This window comes from Nicotiana attenuata, unplaced genomic scaffold, assembly GCF_001879085.1.
Source record: "Nicotiana attenuata strain UT unplaced genomic scaffold, NIATTr2, whole genome shotgun sequence".
Lineage (NCBI taxonomy): Eukaryota > Viridiplantae > Streptophyta > Magnoliopsida > Solanales > Solanaceae > Nicotiana > Nicotiana attenuata.
Genome location: NW_017677691.1, coordinates 13463 through 27071, shown reverse-complemented (window position 1 = coordinate 27071; position 13609 = coordinate 13463). Strand labels below are relative to the sequence as shown.

The following is a 13609-nucleotide window of genomic DNA, read 5'->3' as shown; positions in this document are numbered from 1 at the left end:
TTATGTCAGTACAAATCATATTGGACAAATGCATATCAGTTAACATATATCTAACTATCTATTAACACACATCATGAAGCATCAAATATGAACATAAGATCTCTGTTTCAACAGCTACACCCAGGTAGTTTTGAGATGTGTACCTGGAGTATGAAATAACAAGGGAGAAGCGAGAGAGGTCAGCAACAACAAACGTAACAGCATCAATTTGGAGTGCAAATAGCAACAAACACAGCCAATTTCAGCCCAGAAATGACTCAATGGTCCAGAACTATTTTAAATCAAACGAGACTAATATAGCCACCCACAAACAGCACCAAAATGACTAGAAAATGACCCAGCAATGAACACAATCAGCAAATAACCAATAGTCAACTTCAAACTAATCAGATCCCATGCTCAACTGACTCGAACTGTCTTTAAATCTCCTTATTGAACAGAAACAGTAGAATTCAAATTGCTTTTTGATCCAAAGTAAGCTAGAGTGTTGATTTAGAGGCTGAAATTCGAAAATGACCTAAAGGGGAAGCAATGAAACAGTATTTTTTGATTTTTTCTCATATTTCTTTGTTTTTTGGATTTTTAGTAGGAATCTGAGATCTAAAGAGTAGTTTTGACCTATAAGAGTTCAACATTTGAACTTCTTTGATTTGAAATTCAAACTTTGAAACTCAGATTTGCAGAATGGATTTTTGGGAGGAATTTTTGGGGCTCCAAACTTGTGAATTAAGGCATTGGGGCTGCTTTATATAGGCCAGACTAAGGGCAGCCCTCAGATTTCTATTTTACCCTTTAGTCCCTCTTTTATTTTCACATTTTAACAGTTTAGTCCCTTATTTACTAACTTCTTTCTCAAGTTACTGCATTATGTTTTCAAAATTATAACTACAACCCTCTTCTAGAAGGGTCTAGGGTGTTCTAGCTTCAATCTCTAACAGATTTTCGAAGTAAGATACCTATATTATCCTTCTATGCAAACTAAATTTACTATCCTATACTAAACTAAACCAAACCCCTCTTAAACTTGGTCAAATGACCATGGTTAACCAACAAATGGGTTGGGAGCTTTCAGCTATAACCAAACATCACTAATCATAAAGAACACCTAATAATTAACACTAATTAACCGAGATGAAATAAGCCTTCAGTCATGACCAAATTGAAATTACTCTAATTAACACTAAAAACCCTAAGGCTGAATTGAAACCAACGCAATATTGTAATACCAATCATCAACTTAATAAAATTTTGGGCTCAAACCAGATCAAATCAAACAGAATCAAAATAAAAACACAAAAACCAATAACTCAGTAAAGCAGAACAAAAAAGAATTGAAATCCTAGAACCCTAAGCCATGCATCATGAAGAACAATTAATTACAGGGAATCGGACAAACAAAAGAAAACGGGCTTAACTGATTTTGTCTTCAATTAAATGAACTCCAGTCTGTCCTTCAACTGATATGATTCATTATCAACATCCCAGGCGACTGAAACTTGACAGACTCTGAATTCGGAAACCCTAAGTCCGGGATTTGAGCGGTTAAGGATGGATTTGGACGGAACTAGCCTAGGTTTTTTAGGAAGAAGAGGGTAAAGAGCCTTTAGGGTGGGGTTTTGGAGAGGATTGACTGTGGCGCCGCCACTGGAATACAAAGGCGGCGGCTAGGGTTCATGCTTCAAATTAAGATTCGACGAATTCGGGTGTGTTTGGAGGGAAACTAGAGTCAGATTTGGAAAGGGGAGATGGAGAGTATACTATGGTGTTAATTTGGGCGGGTTTCGATGATCTAGGGTTTTGAGCAAAATCTTCGATTCAAGATTCAAAGACTTCGACGGGGATTCGAGGGAAAATGTTTAGGAATTTAAAGAGAAGAGGGTGAGGAGATGCTGTGGTGTAATTTTGGAGTCGTTTGGGTGATCGCCGCCGGCGGAGATGATTTCCGGCAGGCGGTTTGCGGGAGAAGACGGTGGGGTGTAGGGTTTGTGTGTGAGAGAGGTTCTGAGAGACGGAGAGGGGGTAGGGGGTAGGGGATTCGACACTTTTATACCCAGTGATCAATAGTTGCGAGCCGTTGGATCTAGAAACATAGACGGCTGAGATCAAGGCCATACCAAACGGCGTCGTTTGAAGGGGTGGGGCTAGATCGGGTATTGGGTATTTGGGCTGGGTTGGCTCAATTGAAACGTTTGGGTTGCTACTTTGGCCCAAAAAGTCCTCTTCTTTCCAATTTAAGACACAAAATCCTTTTCTTCTTTTCTTTTCTTCTTTTTCCCTCTTTTTTTTTTATTTTTTTTATTAGATGAAAACCAAAATTAATTTCTAGACATTAATTAACTAAAAAAAAAATAGTTAAACCTAAAATGACAATTGATACAATTAACTAAAAATAGATTAACACAAAATCTACTCGAAATCAAGGCTAGAATTAAAAGTGTAGTTTAAACTACTTTTTTTTTTGTGATTTTTCCATTTTATGAAATAATTAATTTTCTGATTAATCCTAAAATGTAAAATTAAGCCCTAAATGCACATGCCAAGCATATTTTTTGTTTTTCATTAATGAAAATGCACAAACAAAAATGGAAACAACATAAAATGTCACAAAAATCCACAAAATTGCAAAATAATGAAAGAAATTATTTTGTTTAAATTTCTAGGAATAATTCATATAGGGCAAAAATCACGTGGTCACAGCTGCCCTTCTTTTCTCGGAAACACGAAGAGTTTGCGGGCTGCGATTTTTGCCCGTTTGAATACTCCGTGTGAAGCATTTTTGAAAGAGTTGACCGCACCCTGCTTCTGAGGTTGCCTACATATCCTTGGCTAAAAAGGAATCAGGTCAGTGTAGTTCGGGAAGGTTTGGTAGCTGGGACTACCAAGAGCTGTGATTTCACTGCTGTTGCTGTTGCTACTACTCGCTGACCTCCTTATTACACCGTGTCAAAATACAAGAAGCTAGCCTAAGCTATGATCTATGAATTACAAAAAGGTCCTATCTATGTCTTCAAACTTGCTCTTGTGTTGCCTTGAACATGTATTCTTCCGATGGAATTCTTGCATTGTTGCCTTGCAGTGTGATCGGAGATGTTTTGCCATTCATCCGAGTGATGCTTGACTGCTGAAATTTGAAATATATGCCTCTATTCTCCAGGCCGGCTCCTAATTGCTGATGCTTGAAAAGTATTCCCTTGTTCTCCAGGTGAGCTCCTGATTGCTGAACTTGAAAAGTATTCCCTTGTTCTCCAGGTGGGCTCCTGATTGCAGAACTTGAAACGTATTCCCTTGTTCTCCAGGTAGGCTCCTGATTGCTGAACTTGAAACGTATTCCCTTGTTCTCCAGGTGGGCTCCTGACTGCAACAAATAAAGAAAACAAAGAACATTTCCTGCCCCAGTTTGGTGGCTGGGCACATATGTGAGTGTTAAATTGAATTATTCTACCAACTATTATAAGGATTTGAAAGCTAAGTCCTATTATCCAGGGAGGTCCTGACAACTCCTAACAGTTACGAACCTAAGTTATATTTTCTAACGGTAGTACTCCCACCACACTTGTTATCAGAAAGACTTTAAACTACCTCCCATTATCCAGGAGGGTCCTGACAATCTTCTAGCTAAAAGTACGACTTCCACTATATTTTGCTATCTAAACCGACCTTAAAACTACGCCCTATTATCCAGGAGGGTCCTAAAAACTTCTAATTGAATCCTATCTTAAACATGCCAATTTTGAAATCCACTTATGCTCATTTGGGGTACAGTTATGCTAAATTGTGCTACTCATGATTGTCTTGACATTTAAACTAAGTCCATTTTCCAGGAGGGCCTTTAGAGTTTCCAGTCATACCTGTTTGGGTGCTACCTTTTCTTACGGAGGGTTTCTCCAAAGCAAAAAAGACTTCTGCCCCTGTTTCAATCAAAGAAAGACCTTGTTAATATAAAATGGTGGCTAGTTGCTGGCATTCTTGCTAGGTACGTCCCTGCTGCTGGGCTTTACTCCGAACCGCTTCCCTGGACTTGCCTTGAATCCCCTCGACTTCCTGACCGAATTTCAACCCCCTGACTCTGATGACCCAAGTGTTCTATCCCGTATTGTTGTTTTTGTGTTTCTGACCCCTCCTTTTGAAACTTCGCTTCTTCCCCACAATTATCTGATTAATCCACCGATGAAAGTTCTAGTGGTCATGTATGACTTACTTTGCCTTTTGACATCTTTGATATATTCTGACCCTGTCTGTACAACTAGGAAGTTGGTAGTTAGCCTTGACATTCCTTCCTTTTGTTTCGAATAGAACTGACACTGAAACATCTTAAAGATAGACCTTGAAAGAATGAAATGCAACGACCTCGAGGGTTAAGGATAAAGAGAATCTGAGAACGGATGATTTGTAATGAAGAAAGAAGAGAATAAGACTTATCTGAGTGGAACAGCTGGTACCATTGAGCATGCCATGCATTTTGGATTAACCAGCCCAGTCTGTCTAACCAATCTTTCGATTGCCACATTTGTTGTTCTGGACATTCATAACCTTGCTCGTCTTGCAATGTCTTGAGCAGCTTTTGACCACAGACTTGTCTTATTTGCCTGTCTGAAAAACTCACCTTCGCCTTACGGTGCCCGTGAGGGTTCTTACCAATAAGACTCTCATTTTTGATTTCTCTCAACTCACTTCGCCTTACGGTGCCCGTGAGGTTTTTCACCAATAAGACTCTTTCATTTTTATCATTTCTCTTCTTGTACCGGAATGTTGCCCCTGACATGAATCACCTTTACTTGCTCGTCTTGGCACTTTTTGAAGACTGATCAGAAGGTCTTTCTTTGGACCGTAATGCAGGCTTTGGATGGGGTTAGAAAGAAGGGTATAAAAGGCTCAAAACAACTTAACATGGGTTCAAAGTTACAACTTTCGGAATCAAATTTCTTACAGTGACCACAACTTCTGCCCTAGTTTCTTTCGTGGGGACTTTGGGATTTTGTTTGGTGTGACCGAACCTCAGGGAGAGGCTGCCTACGTACCCTTTCGGGATCAAGTCGAACGTCGTTCAGGTCATAAAATTACTTCGTTGTTGCGATCTTTTCCTTTTCTTCCACTTTCTTTTCTTTCTTTTCTTTTCTTTTTCTTTCTTTTTCTTTTCTTCATTTTTCTTTTCTCTTTTTTTTGTCTTCTTTCTTTTTTTTCTTTTTCCTTTTCTTTTTCCCTTTCTTTTCTTTTCTTTTCTTCTTCTTTTCTTCTTCTTTTCCTTTTCTTTTCTTTTGAACTGTGTTTTCTTGTTTCTTCGCTAATTTTCCTTGTTCAAGCTCCCGAGTTGTTATTGATTCCGAAAGAGGGGTACGAAAGAAAATAAATGAGGCTCAAAAGGGATAACAAAGGATAAATTGTTTGGATAGCAGAACAAAATGACTTCGTCATTTCAATCTCAAAAATATGCCAAATACAATAAAGTACAATTGAACAAAGAAATCATACATAGTATCGCTTGACTGCGTCAGAGTTGATAGCCATTTTGACACATTTTCCTTCCACATCTGTCAAATATAATGCGCCACTGGACAACACCCTGGTTACAACAAATGGCCCCTGCCAGTTCGGGGCGAACTTTCCTTTTGCCTCAGCCAAATGAGGTAAGATACGCCTCAACACCAAATGGCCTACTTTAAACTTCAGCGGACGCACTTTCTTGTTATATGCTCTTGCCATTCTCTGTTGGTACAACTGACCGTGACATACTGCTGCCAATCTCTTTTCATCAATCAAACTTAGTTGTTCCAAGTGGGCTTTAACCCATTCAACATCATCAATTTCCGTCTCGGCAATAATCCGAAGGGACGGGATTTCAACCTCTGCGGGTATTACTGCCTCAGTGCCATACACCAGCGAATAAGGAGTCGCCCCTACTGAAGTGCGGACAGTAGTGCGATAGCCTAAAAGGGCGAAAGGTAACTTCTCATGCCATTGCCTGGACCCTTCTACCATTTTCCGAAGTATTTTCTTGATGTTCTTGTTAGCTGCTTCGACCGCTCCATTCGCCTTAGGACGATATGGGGTGGAATTGCGCTGCGTGATCTTAAACTGCTGACATGTCTCTGCCATCAAATGACTGTTGAGGTTGGCACCATTGTTCGTGATGATTACCTTCTGGATCCCAAACCGACAGATGATATTCCAATGCACAAAATCGACCACTGCCTTCTTGGTCACAGATTTGAAGGTCTTCGCCTCCACCCACTTAGTGAAATAATCAATAGCTACCAGAATGAACCTGTGGCCATTTGACGCCGCTGGCTCGATCGGCCCAATGACATCCATTCGCCAAGCAACAAAAGGCCAGGGTGCAGACATTGTATGCAATTCAGAGGGTGGAGAATGAATAAAATCTCCATGTACCTGACATTGATGACACTTGCGCACGAAATTGACGCAATCCCGTTCCATAGTAAGCCAATAATAACCCGCTCGGAGAATCTTCTTTGCCAATACATATCCACTCATATGAGGTCCACAAACTCCCGCATGTACCTCGGCCATGATAACTGTAGCCTGTTTAGTATCCATGCATCTCAATAATCCAAGGTCTGGAATTCTCTTGTACAACACTCCTCCACTGAAGAAAAATCCGCTTGCCAGGCGTCGAATTGCTCTCTTTTTATCCCCTGTACCCTGTGCTGGGTATACTCCCATCCTGAGGTATTCTTTGATATCATGGAACCACGGTTCACCATCAAGCTCTTCTTCCACCACGTTACAATAGGCATACTGATCTCGGACCTGAATCTGTAACGGGTCCACATAAGCCTTGTCTGGATGATGCAGCATTGACGCCAAAGTTGCCAAAGCGTCGGCAACCTCATTGTGAATCCTTGGAATATGCCTGAAATCTATTGATTGAAACCATTGACAAAGTTCATGCAAACACTGCCGGTACAGTATGAGCTTCAAGTCTCGTGTCTCCCATTCTCCCTGAATCTGGTGCACCAGAAGTTCCGAGTCACCCATGACCAAGATTTCCTAGACGCCCATGTCTATAGCCAATCTCAAACCCAAGATACACGCCTCGTATTCAGCCATGTTATTGGTGCAATAGAAACGAAGTTGAGCCGTGATATGGTAGTGTTGCCCTGTCTCGAAAATCAGTACTGATCCTATCCCGACACCTTTGGTGTTGGCAGCCCCATCAAAGAACAGTTTCCATCCCGGCTTCTCGACTTGTTCCAATTCTTCAACATGCATTATCTCCTCATCGGGGAAGTATGTCTTCAAAGGTTCATATTCATCATCAACTGGATTCTCAGCCAAATGATCAGCCAACGCTTGTGCTTTCATTGCAGCCCGGGTCACATAGACAATATCAAACTCCGTAAGAAAGATTTGCCACTTCGCCAGCCTCCATGTGGGCATGGGCTTCTGAAAAATGTACTTCAACGGGTCCAACCGAGAGATGAGATAGGTGGTATATGATGACAAGTAATGCTTCAACTTCTGCGCTACCCAGGTTAAGGCACAACACGTCCTCTCAAGTTGAGAGTACTTCACCTCATACGATATGAACTTCTTGCTGAGGTAGTAAATCGCCTGCTCTTTCCTTCCTGTGATGTCATGCTGCCCCAGTACACAACCAAAAGAATTATCCAAAACTGTCAGATAAAGGATCAAGGGTCTTCCCAGCTCCGGCGGGACCAACACAGGTGGAATAGCCAAATACTCTTTAATCTTGTCAAACGCCGCTTGACATTCATCCGTCCATCTGACCGCAACATCTTTCTTTAGCAGCTTAAAGATGGGCTCGCAAGTCGTTGTGAGCTGGGCAATGAACCTACTGATATAATTCAACCTGCCAAGCAAACTCATCACCTCCTTCTTGTTCCTTGGCGGCGGTAGCTCCTGAATGGCTTTGATCTTGGACGGGTCTAACTCAATACCGCGTCGACTTACCACAAACCCCAACAACTTCCCAGATGGGACTCCAAACGCACACTTCGCTGGATTAAGTTTGAGGTTGTACCTGCGGAGCCTCTGGAAAAATTTCCTCAAGTCCTTGACATGGTCACATTGTTTCCTTGACATTATGATCACGTCGTCTACATAGACCTCAATTTCCCGATGTATCATATCATGGAACATGGTGGTCATCGCCCTCATATACGTTGCCCCTGCGTTCTTCAACCCAAATGGCATGACCCTATAACAATACGTTCCCCAAGGGGTGATGAATGCCGTTTTCTCCGCATCCTCCTCATCCATCAAAATCTGATAATAGCCCGCATAACAATCCACGAAGGAACCAATCTCATGTTTGGCACAATTGTCAATCAATATATGGATGTTTGGCAGTGGGAAGTTGTCTTTTGGACTCGCTTTATTGAGATCAAGGTAATCTACGCACACTCTGGTCTTTCCATCCTTCTTTGGCACAGGCACAACATTGGCTAACCAGGTGGGATACCGCGTGACTCGGATGACCTTTTCCTCAAACTGCTTGGTGACCTCTTCTTTGATTTTCACACTAATGTCTGTTTTAAATTTCCTTAGCTTTAGCTTGACAGGAGGACATGCTGGGTCGGTGGGCAATTTGTGGACCACCAAAGCAGTGCTTAAACCAGGCATATCATCATATGACCACGCAAAAACGTCTTTGTACTCAAACAACGGTTTAATTATCTCTTCTCGGAGCTGGGGTTCCAAATGGACACTTATTTTCGTTTCCCGTACATTCTCCTGATCCCCTAAATTGATTGCCTCTGTGTCATTCAGATTAGGTTTGGGTTTTTCTTCAAAATGGCTTAATTCTTTACTGATTTCCTCAAAAGCTTCCTCATCATCATATTCCATTTCGTCACTACACTCAATTTTTTGTATTATTATTTCAGAGTTAGATTGGCATTTAAGACTGGGCCGAAGACTTCTCATGCATGACACATCACTGAAACCAGCGTAAAAAGGACTGTACAAGAAGGAAAAGAAAGACAAAATAAAAACTATCAGGAATGAAAAAGGAGGGAAATTGCATTTCATTAAAATTTAAGATAACAAGGTTTAACTCATCCAAACGGACGGAACATAGCATCCGAATTACAACCTTGGAAATAATCCAGATTAAACTGAAAGGAAATCAAAACTAACTACCAAGACTCCCTCCGGGTAGGAAGGGGAGTTGCTTCCCAATTGTTAAGCTTTGCCTGGGGCCCCACGAACTGAACATTTGCCTTGCTTGGACCTTCTCCGGCCTCAAACACATTCACTTCATCAAACAGCTTTCAAACCTCTCGATCCACTCCTTGTCGGGATCAATCACAACGCTGGGCATTGTTGTTGCTAGGCGCTTCTTAGTACCAGGCCTGACAAAGGAACGGGAAAGGCGGGGAATAGGTTTTGGAAGGGTCCATACTTTCTTTTTCATCTTTCTAGCTCGCCTTAAGTCTGCGGCAGTGGGCTGGAAGCCTAAACCAAAAGTATCCAGGTTTCCAGAAGAGATACCGGCTGTATGATGCCTTGCAGAGAAACACCCAAGCCCTTTCCAGGTACAATCCGTTCTTTAACATTTTCGAAGCCACCATGACAGATGCAGCGGCTACCTTTGGCACAGGAATACACTCTCCTTCCAGGATCTTTTCAACTGATACCGTGTCCAAGATTTGATAAACCCATGGACCTTTATTGTCCTCAGCTTCTATGAAGGGCACGATTGCATCACCCAGAGCACACGAACTATCTTCCCCATGCACCACATTCTCTTGCCTGTCTCACCGAATTTGACCATCTGATGCAGGGTCGATGACACTGCTTTTGCTGCATGGATCCAGGGTCGGCCTAACAAAAGATTGTAAGAAACGGCCTCATCGAGCACCTGAAACTCCATAGTAAATTCAACCGGTCCTATTTCCTCCTCCTTGAAATCCTCGCACGAAAATGCTATTCTTGTGGATTCTCTCACTTTCCACCTTTAACTTGTCCAGGGTGGAGAGAGGTCAGATGTTTGCACTGGACCCGTTGTCAATCAGCACCCGGGTGACCACAGAGTCTTCACATTTCACCGTGAGGTAGAGTGCCCTATTATGCTCACTGCCTTCCAAAGGCAACCCATCATCAGAGAATGTAACCCTGTTCAATTCGAAAATCTTGTTTGCTATTTTCTCTAAGTGGTTCACAGAGATCTTATCCACAACATGGGCTTCATTCAAAATTTTCATCAATGCCCGGCGGTGCTCGTCCGAGTGGATCAATAATGATAGCAGTGAGATCTGTGCCGGGGTCTTTCTCAGCTGTTCTACAATGGAGTAATCTTGTGCCTTCATCTTCTTCAAGAATTCTTCTGCCTCTTCTTCAGTTACGGCTTTCTTTACTGGTACTAGATTATCTTTGGCAGTTTTAGCTCTTCTCAGCTCTTCAGGGGCAAAGCATCTTCCTGAACGAGTCAGCCTAGAGGTTTCACAAACTTCTTCTTTGGCTTCCTTCCCCTTATATGTCACTGTCACTCGGCCGTAATTCCAAGGAACGACCTTTTCACTGATTACTGGTAACTGAGTCATTGGCTTGATAATAACCAGCTCTATTTGAGCCACTTTTACGATCACAACGGGCTTGGTAGCTGCCCCCGACACCACCACTTTAACTGGCTCTTGCTTTACTACAACACTGCTCGAAGGCTCTTTTTCCACCACAACTAGTTCCTATTTTATTGCAACATTGCTCGAAAACTCTTTCTGCATCACCACAACTGGTTCACTAACTGTTTCTTCCACCTTTATCAATGTCCTTCCGCTAGTTGTTTTCTCAGTTGGCCTGTCCTCACTAGCCCTGATCATCATTACGGTTTGCGAAGGCTTTTTATGCTCTCCTTTTTGTACTAACTCAATCATATGGGTCTCATGATGGGCTGGCAGTTGATTCTGATTGATGTTAGGCGTCTTTGGGGCTTGCACCTCAATCCGGCGGGTATCAATGAGCTCCAGGATGGCCATTTTTAATTTCCAACACTTTTTCGTGTCGTGCCCCGGTGCCCCCGAACAATACTCACAACTCAATGAATGATCAAGATTTCTTGGAAGGGGATTTGGTAACTTAGCTTCAATTGGACTCAACATTCCCAACTGCCTTAGCCTATGGAATAAACTGGTGTATGACTCTCCCAAAGGGGTGAAAGTCTTCTGTTTCTGTATCCTCTCTTGCTTGAAAGTTTGATTAGCTCGAAAACCTGTTCCAGGGGGTTTTTTTGTAGGCTCTTGGAGGTGGGTAGGTGTTTTGGGGAGTTGGGTAAGTATTTTGTGGGGTGGGTGCGTGCCATTGCGCATGGGTAGGAGGTTGGGGGTATGTCTGGGCATGGTGGACAGAGAAGTGGGGATTAGGAAGTGGGTAATAGTGTTGTGGTGGGCCGTACGGAGTGTGTGGGTAGGTTTGGGGATGGGGTCGAGGTTGGTTATAATAGGGTGATGGGCCCCTGGACCAAGCCCTTGATTCAACCACTACAACATCTTCTTTCTATTTCTTTCCCAATACCCCTCCAGTGCCGCTCTGGATAGCCTGGGGAGTTGCCTTGATCGTAAGAGAAAAGGGCATATGCCAAGACACAAAATTTACATATCATGTTAAATTTGTGTTGTTACTCTATATTAGAGGTAAAATCCAGTTCTAGGAACAACTTAAACATTACACATTTCCTATGTAAAGGGACCAATAATATACATTTCAATTAATTTAAAAATGTCGAGTGAAATATCACACAGACCAAAATCAGAATATATCAGTAAACCTAAGGGAACAATAGCGCAATTACCGCTTATTTCGATAAACCCAACACTATACGAAACACTTCACAAAACTTTAAAATCAACATACTATAAAATTAGATCCATACCCTTAAACGATCGGAGAGGACGGAAGGGGTGATGAGCTTATACTTGGGAGCTTCAGAGAGGAGCTTGTCGTAAGTGGCCTTATCGAACAAAACCATGTTGTTCACCTTCTCCTTTTGCTTTCCCTTGCTCCACTTCTGCCAATTCACAAAAAACCCCAACAACATTAAAACCCTCAAATATTCCAATAAAAAAGAATAAATAAAGTCATATCAAAAAGGAAAAAGCTATGACCTTCTTCTTCTGCTTTCCACCACCAGACTTGGCGGGCTTGGACGACGGAGGAGGAGCTGCCTTCTTCGGAGCCTGCAAAAATGGCCAACATATCAGCATTCAGTTCTCAAACATATATATATGTAATATCAATAGAGCGGTAGAGAACCTTACCATTGATGGCGGAACTGCGTAAGGGGGTAGGGGGAGGGGGAGTAGCGGAGGCTAGGGTAAGAGAGGAGGAGAAGTGCAGTGCGAAGAGCAAAGGCGCTATTTCTAGACCTGTATGTATACCTGGGGGTTTCTAGGGTTTTTTTATTGGATCAACTCAGATGGGCTTAACTTATTTGGGCCGATGAGTGCTCAGCCTTAAATACATTACAAAAATTGGCATAATGCCTTAACCCCCCTAAACTTGTCGCGAATTATTAGTTTCCAACCTAAACTACCTCGGGTTCGAATTACAACACTAGGATAAGTGAATTTAGAAACTCCCCGGACTTCCACATGGCACAAGAAGTGATCTCAAATGGTCTTTGGTGTGTGAGGATGGATAAAAATAACCACCTAATCAGCTATAACGGTAAAAAAGTCCCCTAATTAACATTTTCCTTTTATTTTTTATATTCCTAACCGCTATCATTTCTTCCTCTTTATAAGTTCTTCCATTGAAGCATACTATTGCTCTTTCTTTTTGTATAATTCTATATTTTCTTCTTTGTTTGTTGAAGTTCTTAGTGATATTCTTGGTTTCCTTCCCAGTTTTTTCCAAGACATTGAAGATGAACCCACTTTGTAAATGTAGGTATCCGTCACATTTAAAAATTTCATGGTCAAATGTCAATTCGGGAAGAAGATTTTTTGGTCGTAAAAACTATTAGGTATGATAAAGTAATGTTTAGAAGGTTTAAATGGATTATAATTTATGTTGGGTTTGTTCTAGGTTTTTTCATAAAAAAAAATTGATAGTTGTGCTTTTTGTACAGGTTGATGATCGTAAGGCTTTTGAGTGGTACAAACCGGAATGTTACATCTCGCGTTTCTCGTACGTTAAAATTTCGTCTTCAATTAATTAACGTAAACTCGAGGGTGAGATCATCTTGACGTTAACGTACTTACGCTAAAAAGTGATAAATAAGTGTTACGAAGGATAAGGGGTACACGGATTAAAGAAAACGNAGAAAAGGAAATACAGACTCAAAGGACAATCATGAATACATTAAAGCTCCTAGTGCCCGCGGGACATCGTTCGGTCTCGCCGCGGGCCTATATGCAAGTTCCCCTTGAAGTCTGTCCAGGTCACTTATTATCTGCTTCACAAATATCATCACTGATGCAAAGAAGGTGGTACGAGTCATAGTCTCGCACACTTGGTATTTCCTAGTAATGGAGTGGGCAATAAGATTCTCTCTCTGATTTTGCCTTTTTCTTGAAGCAACCGCCCTATCTGTTGGGCCCTAGCCTCCAAAGTTTGCTCGGCTACCTGATTTTGTTCCTGGAGTTGTTGCAAGTCCATTTCTAATTGTGCCAATGCTGTATAGCAGTGC

The 13609-nt window shown here is 41.8% G+C and overlaps 1 protein-coding gene across 1 annotated transcript; it reads right to left on the bottom strand.

Annotated features, from left to right (window-relative positions):
* Nucleotides 1-11824: 11824 nt before the first annotated feature.
* Nucleotides 11825-12347, bottom strand: LOC109221467 (40S ribosomal protein S25-like). Its single transcript, XM_019385949.1, has 3 exons — nt 12237-12347; nt 12084-12155; nt 11825-11986 (listed from the first exon to the last, which is right to left on the bottom strand). The coding sequence occupies exons 1-3, from the start codon at nt 12237-12239 to the stop codon at nt 11840-11842; spliced, it is 222 nt and encodes a 73-aa protein (XP_019241494.1). The 5' UTR covers nt 12240-12347; the 3' UTR covers nt 11825-11839.
* Nucleotides 12348-13609: the final 1262 nt, after the last annotated feature.

Excerpts from the sequence above, each read along its gene's own strand:
- LOC109221467 (XM_019385949.1), bottom strand. Across the intron at positions 11,987-12,083 it reads GTGGAAAGCAGAAGAAGAAG|AAGTGGAGCAAGGGAAAGCA; the intron begins GTCATAGCTTTT and ends GTGAATTGGCAG.